At 39.2% G+C, this 20891-nt stretch overlaps 1 protein-coding gene across 2 annotated transcripts in view; it reads right to left on the bottom strand.

Annotated features, from left to right (window-relative positions):
- Positions 1–20891, bottom strand: part of Atg1 (serine/threonine-protein kinase unc-51-like protein Atg1) — a 431394-nt gene that overhangs the window by 324164 nt on the left and 86339 nt on the right. For both annotated transcript variants that reach the window (XM_067141810.2, XM_067141811.2), the window contains exon 6: positions 12462–12512. In XM_067141810.2, the coding sequence (XP_066997911.1) occupies positions 12462–12512 (51 nt within the window). The remainder of the gene's footprint in view (positions 1–12461; positions 12513–20891) is intronic.

Below are 20891 nucleotides of genomic sequence, written 5' to 3'. Positions count from 1 at the left end.
TATTTTAAACAATGCCAATTTCCACTCAGTATTTTCAAACTTAGTACCCAAGAGTTTTCCATGATGTTCAAGACTTAGTTAAGAATATTACGGACATTCTCAATTTTAATATACTTTCAACATAATTTGACCACAAGAGGACTTTGAACATCCTGTAGTGTTCGCAATTTACCAGTTTATTATAAATGTTTTGTTGTAACATAGTGAATACTAACGTGTGTCTTACCATTTTAAAAAATGTGATTTTATATCTGATGTGTGTATATATATATATTTTTATTTTTTATTTTTTAATTTTTTTTTTTTTTTTTTGCAAGTTGCTTTACGTCGCACCGACACAGATAGGTCTTATGGCGACGATGGAACAGGAAAGGGCTACGAACGGGAAGGAAGCGTCCGTGGCCTTAATTAAGGTAAAATGGGAAACAACGCAAAACCTTCTTCAGGGCTGCTGACAGTGGGATTCAAACCCACTATCTCCCGAATACTGGATACTGGCCGCACTAAAGTGACTGCAGCTATCGAGCTCGGTGATGTATATTTGTTAAAGCACTCTAGCTGATGACGTCCCCTACAGGAAAAAACATGTATTACATAAGTGTATATAGCATGTACTGAATAGGTGGACTGCTAAATATAATATTTAAATATTTAACCTTAAATATTTAGCTATTTGACTTAACACATTATCTGCAGCAAACCTTTCACCTGCAGATCATGTAAAAAAAAAGTTATCTCCAAAGTGACTGCTTACTGAATTCGATGGGATTAGATATTGTCAATTTTCTGTGATTCTTATATCCAAAGTACTTATTAACATATAAATGAGTAAGTAAATTAATATGTTTCATTCAAGGAGACCAGACAAATGTGACATATTAATGAGAAAACATAAAACCGAAAAACGTATAATTGGGCTAAGGGTTAATTGACAAACTTCGGTGCCTAAAATTTTAGCGTATAACTGTGAAAAACATAGAAGTGAGTGAAGTAAAAATGAGGTTCAACCGTATTAGTAAATTACAAGCATGCGAAATGAAGTTTTCAAGATCAGCTATGCATCAGAAGAGAAGGGACAAAATGAGGAATGATTACATCAGAAGACACATGCTAGTGAATTCGAGAATGAAGGAAGGACACAGCTGCACTGACGAAGTGGTTTGGCCATATAAAGTGAATGCATGAAGTACAGATTCCCAGGAAGTAGTTGGAGAGTATAGTACTGCAAAAACACCAGTCACATGTCCCAGAAGCACATTGGATGATTTAATGTGATAAGTGTATAGGATAGAAGTTTGTAACAATTATTAACGAGAAAACAGATGGAGGCATACCGTTCACACAAATCCTACCTCACCTGCTGGAAGGATCCACAGATGATGATGATTATTATTATTATTATTATTATTATTATTATTATTATTATTATTATTATGATCATAGTAAAGGGATCCACAGTCATATCGAATATAAACTTACCATTTATCTAAGAGCTACATCATATTGTGCAAGAGTAAAGTGTATTTGTGGGACACCACGTTTCCGCAAGTGCATGACTTTCAGTTGCCCTTCTGTTGAAGCATCCAAATCTTACAAAACAACTTAAGAACAAATCAACAGGAGAAGCATAGAGGATGAGAAATGTCACCTGGTTTGTATACTGCATTTTGATTGGCCTTTAGCCAAATTGCTGACTCAAAGCTTCCTGCCTCGCATTAACAAGCTTGTAATATAGGGAAAATTGAGAAGTCTCCACCTTATCAATACATTAATTTATTTACTCTAAAGTGGTAAAATCATTCAATACCGGTTTCGATCCCTATGGGATCATCCTCAGTTGACGCACGATGAAATACTTATAAAAACATCACATGTAAAAGATTGCATCTGGTATATTAGAAGAATTCTACATAAACCTAGATAAATACGTAAACCCAAATTTCAATTTAAACAAAAACACAGAAAAAAACAATATTCTTTTTGACACAGTTATTCCCCTCCTGTATGTATGTTGGGTAATCAGCCCGAAGGCTGGTTTGATCCTCTGCAGCTTCGCCAACAGCTGTCATAAATAGCCTAGGCGTCACTGAAGAGGCGTACTAGGGAAACGAGGAGTGAGGTATTCCCCTCCTAACAAATTATTACTTAAAAAGAATCAACAACAACATACACATACGAATGAACCGCTCAAAGATCTCCCCTCCTCCAAACCCGCTCCCCTTACAAGCGCTCCACCCATCCCTCTCGACCACCCCTCCGCCGCTGCGAACTACAGTCCTAGGATAACATGCAACAGATCTCGACAGGCAGGCACGCAGAGCAAACAGCGTCAACATTTAACGTAAGTAATACAACACGCAACTCACTTTTCGCATCTCCACAATACACTATCTCTTACACATATTATTTTTGCTTGCAGATACATACATCCTACAATATATAGAAGCCTCCACCCTATCATCACAACAAACTGCAACTCAAATCTCCATCTTGATGCACGGCATTCAAATGGAAATCAAACTTATAACTGTCACCATTTAACCCAGTAACAACATACGCAGCTTCTGTCTACAATCAAGACAACTTCATTACGAGTAGCATTTATAAATTATAACGAATGAAAAACAACATAAGCTCTAACCTCAACATTATATATAATGTACTTTACTAGCGCAAGTGGTGTCAGATCATATTTTATACATATATATTAGATAATAGTAATTTTACAGTACTGGTGTCAACAAATGTAAACCTAACGCACAAAAATAGACACATAAGGTACCACATAGTAAGTGTTTCTAGTCAAAAAGGTAGCATTTTAACAAGCTTTTTCATGTTTGTTTCCAATTGGACTTATTATATAAAAGTGAAATACCACAAACATCAAAAAAGTGTAAACAACCCTACTGATATTTTACAAAAACAGATACAATGAAGTGAGATACCTCAAACAATAAAATATTTTAGGACTTCATAATAGACTCACAATTAATAGTGTGTACAAAAAAAAATGTTATTCTATGTTCTGTAATATAGGTGTCGTGCAACGTTAAGGCTCAAACCAATTAGTGCTATTCAAACCAAAGATAGACACATTCCTTTATAGGCAATTTTTAATGTTTTAATCAATATGAAACAACTATACTGAATGTAACATCCTAAACACTGATTGAGAACAAATGTAAGATCTCTACAATGTATATTAGCTTAGACATAGTGTGGTCACGTGCCACACACATACAAATACTTTCTCACTAACAACCTAACAACTTTTATATTTAATTTAATTGAACTAGTCTTACCAGATGCAATCTTTTACATGTGATGTTTTTATAAGTATTTCATCGTGTGTCAACTGAGGATGATCCCATACGGATCGAAACCGGTACTGAATGATTTTACCACTTTAGAGTAAATAAATCAATGTATTGATAAGGTGGAGACTTCTCAATTATCCCTATATTGTAATACCAATCAATACAGAAATGAAGATAGTCGATTATGATTAACAAGCTTGTGCCTGATGCAACGCTTGTCGCGGTATCACTTCTACGATTGGTCTCTGGCGAAACGTTCCACCTATAACAGTTTAATAAACCGTGCCTTCAATGTAACCATGTCAAAATCAGATTTAAATAAAGAACTCAATACTATACGTAGCATTGCACTCCAGAATGGTTATAATCACAGTTTTATAAAACGGATAATATATAAGTTTAAACACCGACCTAGATCCAATTTACAAAAAGAAACAACTAAATCAAAAACTTATTCAACCTTCACATTTAATCCTGACATCTACCGAGTAACAAACATATTTAAAAAGAAAAATACCAAAATCTCTTTCAGGACCGACAACAGAAATCTCGACACATTCCGTAACTCTAGCCCAGTTAACGTTTCCAATTCCTTTGATAAGTCAGGCGTTTACAGACTTCACTGTAACGTCTGCTCCAGTGCATACACTGGACAAGCTGAGAGATCTTTTAAGATAGATACAACGAGCATGTTAATGCCATCAAATATAGGAGATTCTCGGCAATAGGGCAGCATATAAACGACTACATAGATTTCACGGCATCAATAATGGTATAGACATCATCGAAATAATGAATAAAGGTCTCCTACTTGACCTAACGGAGCAATGTTTTATTTTACTGGATCAATATTACAACCCTAATTACAATCTGAATGATCTATGTGAAAAACCTACAATCTTATTTGATACGCTTACTTCAGTTATTAATAATCTTAAAATACCAAAAGATCAATCAGTATACGTATACAATACAATACGTAACACATTAGCCTACTACCCCCACCGGAACCCACGCACTCCCGACCTACATGCTTCTTCTACCGCGGTCTCCCCTCCCCCTACCTGACATGCCCCGCTTCCCCGCTGGTGCTCGCAGCTTGTTGCCTGACATTCTGCTTGGCAGTTCCTCTCTAATTCTTCGCTTGTTAACTTGGTACTCGAAGTGAGTTTCCTTCATTTCTATTCTTTTTACTAAGAACTTTTCTTTGTCCCTGATGTCGTCATGCTAACAAGTAGTTTAAATTTTCCCTTTAGGTTGGTTTCGGTTCGAGATCTTTCTAGACCCACTACAATCCACCTGAAAAAGGTGTATTTTCAAGAAATCTCAGCCATCAATTCACGGCTTCAAGGTTACCACAGCGTTGGATATTAAAATATAGGACCGATACTAATGCCATATTATTAAGTTAAGCTGATTCAGTGTATCCATACAAGACATATGTCATTAAATCTGTTAGTCTAATAAGGAAAAATATGAACACTATTAATGGTTCATTACATTCTATGAGGAACCTTTTCTATCAAAATTGGTCGCTGAAAATGCTCTTCTACCTACTCATATCGTACAACAATACTCTAGAATGAAACCAGCTGTTAGTTTATTATTTTAAAGAGCGCCTAAGACAAAAAAGTGTTTAAAATATTTTTGTACCTCTTCAAGGCTAATTGTACGTCCTTAACAGCTGAATAAGACGTACATATAAAGGAAATTTTATCTAAAATTTGGTGTTACAACAAAATTTTTATAATTGTTACAAACAATTTGACAACGCAAGGAGCTGTATATTTAAAATATTGTATAATTTTATGACTTATCTAGAACCTCATAAGAATTGATTTCGTCTCTGTATTTCAACAACGTAAGTTTTAAGGTATACACGCAACTGTAAATGACAAAACTTAGTCTAGAAGGTCCTGTTTATGTACATACATATATTATAAATATTTTAATGTAGTTATCAAAAATGCCCTGCAACAATCTCCAAGGCTGATGATGGCAAAGTGAGTTGCCAAAACTGGTACCAAAAATGACAGTAAATAAAAAGTGATGTTTTAATAATTTCACTATTTTGTAGTATTGAACAGGTGGAAAATCCTACCCTTATTTCTGATTGTAAAGGATGAAATGTGTTGATTGCCCATTTTACATGGTTATGTTTTATTATTCTGTTGGCACACTTCCAGTCTGCTCTTCGAACTCCGGTCCCTGTCCCAACCGTTTCTTCTTCTGTCGTCTCCTCAGCCTCAGGAAAGTGACACGCCATCAGTATCTCCAGCGTGTCCCTCCCCGCCTGAGTAAATGACCCTTCTGGTTTCTCCAGTGTCCCCACTTGATTTATATGGGTTGCTTTCAGGACCTTCTGGAGCCTTGCTGTTTCAGGGTGTGATTCCACTTTTTCACAGAACAGTCTTAAAGATTTTCTTTTTGCTTTCCATATCTCTAGGTTATACTCGGTGAGTTTCCTACGATATACGTCCCACATACCATTTCTAGATATTCTATGCAACATCCTAAACTCCTTTTTTCATTTTGGCTAGTATGTTTCTCCATCACTTTACTTTTTTGTATTTTACTTTTCTTTGAGAGGACAGTTGTCATGGAATGAGTCGATGATGGCCTCTTCTAATAGTTCCACTGCCTCATCCAATTCTTTCTGTCCTCTCACATTAGTTGGAATTTTTTGTATAGCCTTCCCTAGAAATTCTCTGTATCTATCCCAGTTAATTCTTTTTGGGTCTCTGTACATCTCAATCCCACATAGTCTCACATCTATTGCAAATAGGATGTGATGGTGGTCTGCCAATGATGGTTCCTCCAGCACCTTCCAGACCCTAATAAAGTTTGCAATATGTGTAGTGCTTAGTGTAATGTCAATTACCACCATACGATTTTTATTTATAAAGGTAGGCTTGTTTCCTAGGTTTAGTATCATCAACGCAGTTCCAATAATAAACTCTAGTAAAGACTCACCTCTTGCATTGCAGTTCATGCTGTCCCATGCTGTGTGGTGTGAATTTGCATCTGCTCCAAGGACTAGGTGTTTGCCTTTCCTCTTTATATTGCAAATTAGGTTCTCAAATTCTTCTGATGGGGGCATATTAGTTGAGTCATATGGAAGGAATGCAGAGCCTATGGTTATTTCCCTGGGTCCCTCCCAATTTCAAAGTTTAATCTTGGCCACGGTTAAGTCCCGTGAAGTGTTCCTGCAACATAAGACATTTTAGTTTCCTGTTCACAAGAAGACATGTCCTGGGTATTTCCGATGTTGTATCGTACATCAGCCTACCTCCAGATTCCGTCAGTCCTGCTACTCTGCCCTTAACTACCCAAGGCTCTTGAATAAAGGCCACGTCAATCGCGTCAGGCTTGAACTTCCTGGCGAAATTGGCCACAGCTGTTTTTTTTTTTTTTTGCTGAAGATTGGCCTGAAGGACCTTCAGCACCATCTTTATCAACATTGGGTTTCGTTTTTCCCCTGATGACCAGAAACTTGATCTGCCCAAGTCCGAGCTTAGCATTAAGGCTTCTCTTTTTGAGCTCTTCAAAGTCTCTTTCCCCAAGGGCTAAAAGGACTGTTCTTCCTGTCTTGTCGATTGAAGTGCGTTAGAAGGTTGGCATCGTGCTGATTTATTCTGAGAAGAACATCCTCCACTTTCATCTTGTCAAAAGGAGGTGGGAACTTGGAGATGACCTTGGTCATGTTCAGCACCTTTTTTGCGTCCGCCACCTCTAGGGTCTCCCCTTTCGATGGGTTAAAATTTGATGCTGTCTGTTCCAGCCACTGGATTTGCACAGATCAGTACCATAGCTCCACTTTCCAGCCTTGGTGACTCAAGGAAGCCTGCCAGACATCCGTCTAACAGCGGCTTAATTTGTGCTATCAGAGCAGATGACAATTCAGTCACGTCTTCCTCCTTGTGTTTTCCATCTGGAAAAGTCTTGGGTATTATTACAACATTACGTCAGGATAGTCTTTCTGAAAAGGACATGACTTTTTCTTCCTCCTGTTTCTTGGAGGGTGGTTCTGTAGCCGAACTTGATGGCGTGCTTTCCTCCAACCTTGGCCTTTTGGGCGTAGTCATTGGCATAGCGTCTCGCCGATCCCTGTTCCTTGTCTTCTTCTCCACCCCAGTCCCAGCCACTATCTTGGCTTCTTTCCTCGCCTTCTTTTCCTTGTAGTAGGCACTTGTGTGAGGTGGTCTATCTATATGCATCCTATTTAGTTTCGATGCAGAAATCCTCAGGTCTTTTTCAGTGAAATCTCGTTTCCTTTCATCCAGAAGTCTGCTTTCCTGTTGCTTCTTCTGTTTCTTCTTCAGATTTGGATTCAGCCTGCCCTAGTGAGACTTCTGTCACCATATTCTCCTCTTGGGCCTGCCGTTGGACCTGGTCTTCTGGAGCTTCCATAGCTTCCCTTGGTATTTGTTTAGGTGGTTCATTTGGAATATCCATGGTTCCATATGGTGTACGGTTTTTGACCCTTCTAGGGTCCTGAGAAGTGTTCTCACTATCCGTGATGAGGCATCCACCAGACATTGTCCTCCCACAACTCAGGTTCTGCATAGCAGGCGCCATGGCCCTCAGACGTCCATCCAGCAGTCCGCCCCTGGCCCGAACCAGACCAGGTTTGTTCCACCATCAGTAGACCTACTCACGTGGTTCCCACTTGGCATTACCGTGACTGAGTTCACAGCCATGGGTTCCCCCTAGGTTGGGTTCGCCCCGTTCCCAACCCGTGGCTCGCTCAGGCTACATAGGGCAAAGTGATGTGTTGGTTCCAGTACACTGCAGTGAACTTTCACCTCAATCACCAGCACCCACTTCACCTGAACCACCGTATCACACATGCGGAGGTAACGTGGATGCCTCTCTAGCACGTGTGGGCGAGGTTTCCACTTCCAAGCCTTGGCTTGGGTTAGTAACAATCACACAGCCTCAAGACGTTTCCTGGCAATACATATTTTTGGTCCTCGAGAGGGTATTTTATTTCCCTCAGACCCTCTAGACAAGTCCGCAGGGTCCCCCCATCTGCCACCAGGGACGCGCCCGATAGGGAAACAGGCAAGAAAACACTCACAGGTTTTTATTAGGATACTGGTATCTCCAAACCTGAAGATATTATAGACGTGAAAATTGGTACTTGGAATCTCCTTTAAAAATTAAGAAACACTTTTTTTTTAATAGGAAAATTCACTTAAAGAGGTTGTAAAAAGAACTGAAAAAGGAGTTGAATACGAGGATATTTAAATTTCAAAAAATGAAGATGTTACAGACATGAAAATATCCGTTTGGAATCTTCTTTAAAAATTAAGAAACACATACTTTTTGTTTTCGTAAAATCCACTTAAGGCGGTGGGGTGGGTGAAAAGTGAAGAAAGTGTTGAATTCTTTTTATGAGGATGCTGTCCAGCTCCATGGCTAAATGGTTAGGGTGCTGGCCTTACGTCACAGGGGTCCCAGGTTAGATTCCCAGCAGCATCGGGAATTTTAACCATCATTGGTTAATTTCACTGGCACGGAGGCTGGGTGTATGTGTTAACTTCATCGTCATTTGATCCTCATCACGATGTGCAGGTCGCCTACGGGTGTCAAATCAAAAGACCTGCACGTGGCAAGCCTAACATGTCCTCGGACTCTCCCGGCACTAAAAGCCATATGCCATTCTTCATTCTTATGAGGATACTTATATATCAAATACTGAAGATGTTACAGACATGAAAACGGGTATTTGGAATCTCCTGTAAAAGTAAAGGAACACGTGTCATTTGTTTTCTGAAAATCCACTTAAGGGGGAGTGTTGAAGTGGGTGAATTTTGAAAATAAGCATATCTATAGAATTACTCAAGGACTTGACATATTACGGACGTTAAAATTGGTATTTATAATATCTTTAAAAAGAAAGGTAACACATATTTTTTTGTTTTGGAAAAGTACTTAAGGGATGGGGGTTGTAAAAAGGAGTGAAAAAGGGGATGAATTCCTTTAATGAAGATGCTTATATCTCATGAACTGAAGATGTTAAAGACATGAAAATTTGTATTTGGAATCTCCTTTAAAAACAAACATATATTATTTGTTTTCGGAAAATCTAATGAAGGGGATGGGGGAAGAATAAATTGAAAAATGAGTTAAATTCTTTGTTTGAGGATACTTATATCTCGAAAACGAAGTATGTTACGGAGGAGAAAATTGGTATTTGGAATCTCCTTTAAAAATAAAGCTATTTTGTGGTGGGAAGGGGGGTGGAATCAACTTAAGCGGGGTGTAAAAGGAGTTGAATTCTTTTTATGTGGATACAAGTAAGAAGTGGACTTAAAACAATACACCCCTAAGGTGAGAAATGATGACCAAAAAAAAAAATGCACTTCTACGAAAGCGTTTGAATTATGAAGTTAAAATTTCAAATGTCATCCTAGGTGTTAAATAACAGAAGGTTTGATTCATTCCTTCCTCCAAAACGGTTTAAAGTACGAAGACAATATTCCAAACAGTTGAATATATTTTAAATCCTAGGTGTGAAATAGGAATTATTTTTTAATGTTCCACTCCTAATGTGTTAAATGAGGTTAGCACCGTAAATGAAATTATTCATCCCTGCAAAACCGTTTGACGTACAAAGTTGAAATTTTACGAGAAGGGTCTTATTTTGTATCCTAGATGTAAAAACATCGTACACTTCAAAATATTTCTTCCCTAAGTCATTTAGATAGTGGTTGACTCTCAAAAACACAATATGCATTCTTCCGAAACTGTTTAAGGCACGAACTTAAAATTTTACTTGAAGGGTGATCTATACCCTATATGTTAATAAATATTTTAAAACATTCACTCCTATAAACAGCATTCATTCCTCCATTACTGTTTGACGTACAAAATCAAAATTTCACAGGTTGGTAGCTTTTACATCCTAGAAGCTAAATATGATAGGGTTTAAAACATTCAAATTATTCCGTGTGTGGTTCAAATAAGTGTTAGATTAGAAAATAAATAATTATCCCCCAAAACCAGTGACGTACGAAATGAGGGCGTATTTTCAGGCTCAGCTGACAGTGGACTCTCCAAAATGTAAAACTCTGAATAACAACTTTCAGTTTAAAACCGTACCGAAGCACGAGTATCTTGCTAGTATGTAATAGATGACATATCCGAACAAGCAGGCCACACCGTACTCAAACTGCCTCGGTATCACTGTGAATTAAACCTAATAGAGATCGTGTGGGTGGAGCCTCCGTGGCTCAGACAGCAGCGCGTCGGCCTCTCACCGCTGGATACCGCGGTTCAAATACCGGTCACTCCATGCGAGATTTGTGCTGGACAAAGCGGAGGCGGGACAGGTTTTTCTCTGGGTACTCCGGCTTTCCCTGTCATCTTTCATTCCAGCAACACTCTCCATTCTCATTTCATAGCATCTATCAGTCATTAATAGATCACTTTGGGAGTGGCGACCCCATCGTACTACTAGCCTATATATATGATTCATTCATTACATCCCTGAACCAATCAATGACTGGAGAACAGGTTGTAGGTTTTCATTTTTCAGAGATCGTGTGGAGCCAGATCAAACATTATGTTGCCAGCCTTAACACCATTTTCAAACTTTGTGATGTGCGTGACCATCTTGACACAGCATTTTGTGGGGAGACAGCTGATCACAGGCGTTCCTATGTCCAGCATGTGGTGTGTGAAGAGATGATGATGTGGGATCTGGATAGTGCCATAGGTACTGTAGTTGAAAAGAAAATCGTTATCAATTTAGGAGAGGATTCTAGTGATGTTAGTGACAGCAAATCATCCGATCATCAGGGAATCGAGCCTCTTGCAAGTTCAAATTAATGAAATACTGGTACATGTCAAGTAAGTAGGCCTGCTTGTTAATTTTCATGCCATTCTTGTTACCTTATCTCAACTATTTTCATATGTCTATATCCTTCAATTTTCATTATGCTCCTATTGAGAAGAAGTGAGGGCAGTGAGACACACAGACCTTGAGGAGTGATACAAAATGTTTTTTTTATGTCTACTTCATTCTTTCGTTGGACAGAGTTTAGATATCTGGCTGTGCAAACTCCCCTCCTTCGAAGCAAGTCACAACACAACACAAAGCAGTCTCGTGATGTATTCCACCAAATATATGCAGATATGTTACTAATCTACGGAGAAGCTAGACAGAATGCATACCAGGCACAACACCATATCATAGACAAAGTGTGAAAAGACGTCTGTGGGCTACTGCATCCCTGGGAAGGACACGAGACTGTTCGAGATCATCCCGTGATGTCTGCCTGGGATGCACTCTGTACAGCTTCTCCATAGATGAGTAACATATTCACATACACATCGCTGGAATACATCACGAGGCAGTGAATAAGCTTTGTGTTGCGACTTCCCTAAAAGGAAGGGAATTAGCGCAGTTGCATACCTACCTGCCATCGTGTGTTATCGTTCCAATGGGGCACACTTTGCCCTGCCCATGGTCTACAAAGCATGGAACATATACGACATAGCTAACTGGTTGCCTGTGTCCTAGCCATAGACCATCACCTCCTCATCCTCATCCAACCCAGCTACATACCATATGCCATGACACATACGGCCCTTTATAGGAACAAATAAATCAGTCTGTGTACGCTATCAAGTTGCAATGTTACCACATCCCAGGCAACTGGCGGCGAAAAAAAATTCTTGCATGTGTTTCAAACCTTCGAGCACTGACACTATAACATCTCCCACTGCGCCCTTGCCATGTAAGCTACTTCGAAGCAAGACATGCAGTTCACAGTTGCCAGCCTATACAATACCTGCTCCTGGTCGGCATGTGCACCTCCCGTTGTAAGGTATGTGTTCTTCGTATCTGTGCTCATTATACGAGTTCATTCGAGGTACCCATAATGAAGTAATAGTGGTGCTCACCATTCCTGCTGTCTTCTAGACCGTAATCACACATCTCATTACAATTATCCCGGTTTAGTGAAAGGGACAGATACATTTCAAAATTTTAGTAAGAGAGGTGGGTTGTATAAGACTAGATCGCAAGGGGCTTGTGGACCTCCCAGCATTTATAATTTATGAACACAACAGTAAATGCCCCCAAAAAAAGCTCCCCATTACCAAGCATCACTAATGTGACCTCTCAATACTCACCAAGCTGGCACAGGAAGAGACGAATTGTGTCTTCGCTCAGAGTTCCTTTCACTGAAATGAGAAGAAATAATAGTATTACAATTCACTAGTATGAAATTATAAACAGTACTTATCGGTAAAGATATTTCCATCTTTGAAAATACCAATATGAAGACACAAAGTTATACTATCCTATAACATGCAGGTGTCCAACCTTGCCCACCTTAAGAGCAGTGCCTGTTCTACAAATACCTGTGCACACGGGCACAAGTCTCTTCCCCTCAGTTGCCTTACACTTCCCCACATTGCTAACACAGGGCTATGCATGCCTATAGATGACAGGATCCAGTTAATTGTTTTGGTTTTTAATTAATGGTTGAAACATACAGCTATATAGGCTGTGGTGTAAGGATTAACAGTAGACTGTGTATGTATTTGTATAATTTTGTATCAACACAGTGGTTTGAAGAGATGCTACTTTTACTGTAGGCTATTTCCTTTTGTTTAAGTTTATAACCAATGAAGCAATGGCATAGTATTCGGCGTTATTCTGCTTCATATTTGTTCACAGTAGAGTTGAGCTTGTTAAGCCCCTAAAAATAAATGTCTCATTTTGTACTTCATTTTTTATGGTGACCTTAAAAGTAATTATTTATTTTCCTGGCTCACGGTGATGGCAAAGTATATTGTTTTGTGCAGTTTATGCAAACACGGTATTGAACACATTTAATTATGCATGTCATTATATCAAAAAATATACACTGCCTGACAAAAAATAGTTAAGCACCCAGAAGGAGTGGTCCAATATTATCCCATTTCGGTACACACACATTATCACTGATGTGTAAGTAAGCCATCAGATTTACATGGATCTATAATGTGAAGAATGCCCGCCACAGTGCATTCATGATGGCACCGTCCTGTTGTTGATATGTTGTTAACAGTCAAGTGTCGTGAGTCAGTCAGTTAAGCAAGACGCGCAGGGAGGACTACGTACAGTACGAAGCACCCGCGATGCCTCGTAGATGTGTTAGATAGCCTATCCACCAATTGACAACATTTGACAGAGGCCGCATTGTGGGACTGCATGAGGCTGGTTGGTCGTATCATGCAATTGGCTGGTATGTGGGCCATTCCAATGTCACAGTGGCCCGATATTGGACTCAATGTGTACGTGAGGACACTCAATCATAACGTGCAGGTTTGGGTCGACCAGGAAACACCATCCCCAGGGAGGACTATTATATGGTGCGCAGAGCATTGCAGGATCCCATAACTTCAGCACCCGCCATCCGAGAACACGCACTGGAGACTCTACAACTTCCTGCGAGTTCCTGCAGAGTATCTGGACGACTCGCATCTGCCGGATTGGGGTCCTACCGCCCCATGCGTCGGCTGCCATTGACACCAGAACAACAACGCCTGCGTTTGGAGTGGTGCCTTGCCCGGGAGGCATGGACAGAGGACGACTGGCATTGCATCATGTTCAGTGATGAGTCCCAATTCTCCATAACCTCCAATGACCATCATGTGCGGATTTGGCGGTGTCGAGGGCAGATCCTGCCCATATTGTGGAAAGACACACAGGCGTAATACCCGACATCATGGTGTGGGGAGCTACACGATATGCATTCAGATCATCTCTAATAGTGCTTCGGCAGACATTGACGGCACAGCGTTATGTCAGTGACATTCTGCGTCCGCACGTCCTACCCCTTACATACACAGCACGTGTGTCTATGGATTGCCTAGAGCATGTTGAGGTCCTCCCGTGGCCAGCAAGATCCCCAGATCTCTCCACCAGTGAACGAACACATGCGGGATGACTTTGTAAGGGGACTTCGTCCCAGTACCAACTTGTGGGATCTGGAGGGACAGCTGCAGTAACTGTGGACGAACTTGCCTCAGAAGAGGATTCAAAGGCTGCTTGACACCATTCCGAACTGCAGTAGGGCATGCATTGCTGCCAGAGGGGCGCGACACCCTACTGAAGTGGCGCCAACATTCCGCCTGTACTGCTAACGGTCTTGTCTCTTTCATTCCATATTGTAATCGGTTCAATAAAGACACATGGTTTTTCAGCATATGTAGTTTCATTCACTATCAACTACTCCCTCTGGGTGCTTAACGTTTTTTGTCAGGCAGTGCATAAACACGTATTGTCATGGTTTTGATCTGTAGTGAATTTTGATCACAATAATAACTAAACTTATAGCATAATAATGAGAAACAACCTGATAGTGAGTAACACTTGGTTCAAGAAAAGAGACTCCCATAAAATCACAAGTTATAGATGGGATGATAAAATAGGTACAGTAATAGATTATAATCTGATAGATCAAAATGTACGGGAAAATGTCAATGATGTTAAGGTCATTCCAAGTGAAGACCTTGGTGGAGACCATAGACTGTTGGTTGCAGTTATTGCAGAGAAAAGACCTCCTGAAGTCTGTAACAAAAGAATCCCCAAAATAAAAACTTGGCGACTAACTGAGCCAAGTGTACAGGAAGAATTCAGGAAGGTGTCCGCAGGTTGTTGCCAAGAGAAGAATTGAAATTGGTAGATGAAGAATGGGATACTCTAAAGAAGGTTGTGGTTGGTACGGAAAAAAAGTACGTGGACGACAGAGTCAAATAAGAAAACCTAAAGAAACTGCCTGATGGAATGATATTAAAAAGGCTATCAATGACAGAAACCATGCAAGAAGATCCTTATATCAAGCAAGAACGCGGGGAGATCAACATGAAATAGAGGAGAAGCTGTCACTTTACAGAAAGAAAAAATTACACGTCAAACGGTTGGTTGTAGTTGAAAAGCAGAAATGCAAGGAAGATCTGGCTACCAAAATAACGCAGGATGGAAATAAAAAACCGTTATACAGTATTGTAAAGAATAGAAGAACTCAAAATGAATCTATGCAATCTGAAGAACTTCCCAATGGTGGTGTGACTAGGGGTAAGACCAAAATATTACAGGAGTTCCAAAGGCACTTTGAAACTTTGCTGAACTGTTATGAAAATGTCACCCCATTAGACGATGAACCTTATGATTTTGGCAGCACAAATACCACTAATCTGACATGGTTGGAAGTAGAGACAGCAATATCTACGCTCAAAAACCACACATCAACTGGATCATCAGATGAATTAAGTGTTGAGATGATCAAAGCACTAGGAGAAGTAGGACAACAGTGGATGTACAGGGTACTAAATAAAATCTGGAAAGATAATGTAAAACCCAATGACTGGAAGCAAGGAGTCATCATCCCATTGTTGAAAAAAGGTGACAGAAAGAAATGTACTAACTACAGAGGTATAACTCTGCTGTCACATGGCCTCAAAATCTACGAATCCATCCTTGAGAGCAGGATTAGAAAATATGTTGAACCTACACTTGAGGAGGAACAACATGGATTTAGACCTCATTGATCAACTATAGACCTCATTTTTGCCACCAGAATGCTCTATGAGAAGTATTGGGAGAAAGGTAAAATACTTATAACTGTGTTTCTGGACATCGAGAAAGCATATGACCATGTACCACGCAGGCATATATGGGAATGTTTGAGACATAAGAAAGTGCCCGATGACATCATAGCACAAGTACAACGATTATATGATGAAACCAAGTGTTGTGTCCAGGTCCAGGATGGAAGGTCAGGTTGGTTTGAAACGAAGAGAGGAGTCCAGCAAGGAACTTGTCTTTCACCTTTTCTCTTCATAATCATAATGGATGAAGTTCTAAACGCGGTTAAGAGAAAGGATCCAACAACTAATGCCCTGGTTTTTGCTGATGATGTAATGGTATGGGGTGAGACAGAAGCGGAAGTACAAACTAGACTAGATCTCTGGCATGAAGCTTTTACAAACTTTGGTCTCAAAATCAGCAAAACGAAGCAAGTTGGCTTGGTGATGAGTAGAAACTCTCCAAATGTTCATCTAAGAATTGGAGTTGAGGAGATGGATATTGTAGACAACTTCCAGTATTTAGGTAGTGTTCTGTCATCAGACAATACCATACATCAAGAGATTAGTACCCGAATACAGAAAGCTTCCAAATTCTATCACGCTGAACGTCAAATACTTTGGGATGAAACATTTCTGTTAGTTTCCAAGGTCAGCTTGTACAAAATATATCTAGTACCTATACTGACGTATGGCCTGGAAGCAGCAACACTTACTGGACCAACAAAGAGTCGTCTTCAGACAACAGAAATGAAGTTTCTCAGTTCTTGTCTACAAAAAACAAAAATGGATAAAATAAGGAATGTGGATATCCGACAACAGCTTGGATTGGAAAGAAGCTTGCTGGACACTCTAGAAGTGAAGAGCTTGCAATGGTATGGTCACATGAAAGGATGAACCCTCCCAGGACTTCTCGAACATATTTTGACCACAATGTTCCTGTGAAGAGACCAAGAGGAAGACCTCATGATGTTTGGGAAAAACAGATAATGAAGGACCTTGAAATTAGAGATGCGAACTGGTGTCGCATATATGAGCAACATCTGTGGATGGATAGAACAAACTGGAGGAGGATCGTACACAACCGCACCCGGCTTGCTGGAGCGAAGAAATGATGATGATGATGATGATGATGATGATGATGATGATGATGATAGCATAATACGTAGTCCACCTTTGCAATACTATATTTCCCAATGTTTACATTACATTTTTAATCTAGGAACTAGTTTCGGCCTTGCCTGGCCATCATCAGCCTTATTGCAAAACTGTACAAACACATCTAATAACCAAAACAAATGTACAAACACACACAAACGATGTTAAAAGGTGTTAAAAGCATCTGGGATGAACTATGTGCCCAACACATAAAATATGACGAAATAAAAATCAGGCTCTCAAATTCTTATATGCGTTGCATCATATTAAAATGCTCCATTAGTGCTTCTTGTTACAATATCATGAAAAGTTCCTCTGTTGGAAATTGTCAATGGTTGAATCCAGGACAGCCCACAAAGATATGATTACATAGCTGGCACGTTCTTAGACTGCAGCTGATAGAGATTCGCAATTCAATGCGGTGTCAATGAAGTTAACCTTTCATTGCGCCATGTGGTGCGTGGCTTACTGTTGTGTGCCTCAGACTCTATACTTACTCTATCTGATAACATACTGGGCTAGCCCTAATAACAACTTTATCTCATGCATGCAGAACAGGCAGTCAGGTCGTGAATATGACATGCCTGCTATAAGCCATTAAGAGCACAGAAAGTGCAATACCCTCTTGAAAAGGGTACTAGTGATCAATAAATCATATTTTCAGATATATGGATATTGTCTAGTACGGCTTGAACATAAATTACAAAAAATTATCTCAGGAACTTGAGATATCAATAAATTAAAAAATCTCATAAACATGAGATATCAATCAATCAATCATCATTGAACTGTCGCCCAGGTGGCAGGTACCACATCAATTGTTTACCTAGTGTTTTCTTAAATGTCTACCAGCTAAGGGAACAGACAGAATAGAGATATACAAGTAAAGTTATGCAATCAATGGGGCAAACTACATACTATGAATACACAAGGAAAATTGAGCTATCAGATATAATGTAGTCAATAGGGTATGCATCCCCCTGAGTGCTGCTACCTTCCATTCTAACTACACGTACATTATACAGAATGTCCGGCTTGGATGAACAATAAAACAAAAATTAATATCTTGGAAAGTAACATATATTTACAGCCAGTCTGTTTCTACAAGTAGAGAAACTCAAAATAATTGTTTACATACCTAATACACCTCGCACTACGGATGAGCGACAATATGCGACATGCAGGGTCACATTAATTTTAATATAGCCTAAATAAATACTTGCTCATATACTTCTCCATTAGGAATATCCCATGGGCGCCAACCTTCAAACTTATCGCTTGAAGACGATAGTTGATAATGATGATGCTGCTGCTTGTTTCAAGGGGCCTAACTCCCAAGGTCATCAGCCCCTAATGGAACGAGATGGACGACATGGTATGATATGATAAAAATTTTAAAATGTATCCACTGATTGCAGTTTTAAAAAATGGTGATGAATAATGATTATGAGATTAAAACAATCAGTGGATCTAATTTGCAATGCCTTATTTTCTAATAAAATAATAGAAAATACAAGTGACAAAGGAATAAGGCATTGCCTGGAAGTACAGATATATATACTGTACCAGTAAAAGTTTGGGGTGTAGGGCATGAGAATGATCTCAGGTAGTGGAAGTTGATTTTGGAGCCGGTACAGAGCAGGATAGAATCGCAGGGCGAATAATAGATGGTTATACCTTTTCCAAACAATTTATTAATAATGTTAAATGATTCATCACCCTGCAATATCAATATAGGACTCAGATATTTTGTTGAAATCAAAAATGTTAACGTAAAACTTCTTGAATTCAGTTCGTAAAAAATAAATCTCACAGATCCTATAGTCTTTTGTGAAAACACGAAGTGTCAATTCTTCACCTAAAGTCTTTCTAAGTATTAATTCATGAAATGAACACACACTTATAATTGAAAATTGAAATAAGAATTTGAATTTGTTGAAAGTTTCTCAGTTTGTTAGCCTTGAAATATAGAACACTTGAAAATCCTAGAGTTTTTCTATGTAAAATGGATATTAAATTTTGAAAATAAATTTATCATTAAAGATGAATTTTGAGAAATGATGGAAAAACTACAAAATATCGTCACACGCAGCACTGAGTAAACCACTGTTCAAGATTGATAAGAAAAAGTCAGTCAGTTTGTGACTACTCACTTAATAAAGAAAATTTGGCTTACAAATGTTGATGGGAATCTGGAACATTCCGCGGGATGCGGACAAATACTCGAACTTGAAGTTCCACGAAGAAACCACGTTGACGTCCCTCGATGGGTACCATAGATGAGATGATGTTGAAGGTAGCTGGATCTTGTAGAATTTCATCAAGATTTCCGCTGCTCGTGGAGGTGATTTTAGCACACGGAACGTTCATTTAGGGCAAGTAGTATTTACAGATGCTATCATTCACTGTTGAACACAGTTCAGTTCGTGTGTTAATTTTATGACGTTAAATGAATGATTACAGTCCTTGCTGCATAAAACACTATTTTAAATCGTCGCTGAGAACGTACATAAATACACAGTTCAAAAACTTGAAAAAGTTATGTGTAATATTTCTCATTACAGTCTCTGACCACAGTCTTTGAATCGTTATCCTAGCAGATAACACTGATTTTCTGGCAGTGATAAAATTATATTACCGGTACTTTAGAAAAAGTTCTTAATATCCACCAAGTTTATCACTGTAGTAAGTCATGTCCTAATATGACACGTAAATCAGGAGACACAGTTCAAGGATGTACTGTAGTAGAAAAAAATGAGTCAGAGTAGTTGGAGTTACTGTACACGACAGTTTCTGCTTATTGTGGTAATTTAATATTATGTGAAATTAATTAAGTCCACACGTCGTGTTCTAGTTTGTGAATGTCCAATATTTAACTTTGTACTTCAATAATTTCACACGTGTTATACTCCGAAATGTCTGTGAATTATATCGTAGTCGCGGCACGATAAACTAATTACGGTGCGACGTCTTTTATCAGTGCGACGGCGAATGATTATCCCATAATTTCATCTCTGCGAAACGCGACGGAAAGTACTGTCTTCGAGACTGCACGGACATACTGTACGAGGGTCAGTCTCCCCTCTGTCTCACTCACACACACATACTGCACTGCTCTGCACTGCTGCAATGCCAGACTGTACTGCTGAACTGAACTGCTTGTTAGCTTTGACCTAGTGGCATATATATCTGCGCCAGGAGGGGTGGTATTCTAAGTCATGTGACCGAGACTGCTCGATCTTCTTAAACTTTATATTGTTATAACTCAGAAACTACTGGACACATTGCTTCAAAATTTACAAGATTTTACTTTTACAATGTCTGCTACAATTTAGCATTGGTCCTGTTCAAATTGGTTAAGGCGTTAAAAAGTTCACGAAAGAAAAATTATTTCGAGAAATATCTCTAGGGGAGGCAAGTTTCAAGCGGTAGGTGACTTGGCCTCGCCTGGTCGGTCGTGGAGTCTGGTACATACTGGAATGTTCCTTCGCTCAGCTGATCAAATGGCGGACGGAAATTGTATGCTGAAATAAAGTTTTTCAATTGATATGTGCCAGGACCTAGGCCTTCCTGGTACAATACAGATATATCTATATATATATATATATATATATATATATATATATATATATATATTTCAAGTTACAAGTTAACATAACACATTAAAATACGCAAACAGGAACCAAAATGATATCAATGGGATAAAAGCGCAGTTAACACAAATACACTAGGACAAAGGACATCATTACACACGAAAAAGACCACTATCCCTCATAAAACGGATGACGAGGTCTGCTAACTTCCCGTCATCTCGCATGATGAGGGAGA

Source organism: Anabrus simplex, chromosome 2 (assembly GCF_040414725.1).
Source record: "Anabrus simplex isolate iqAnaSimp1 chromosome 2, ASM4041472v1, whole genome shotgun sequence".
NCBI classification, from domain to species: Eukaryota; Metazoa; Arthropoda; class Insecta; order Orthoptera; family Tettigoniidae; genus Anabrus; species Anabrus simplex.
Note: the sequence above shows the minus strand (reverse complement) of the source record. Positions and strands in the feature narration are given on the sequence as shown.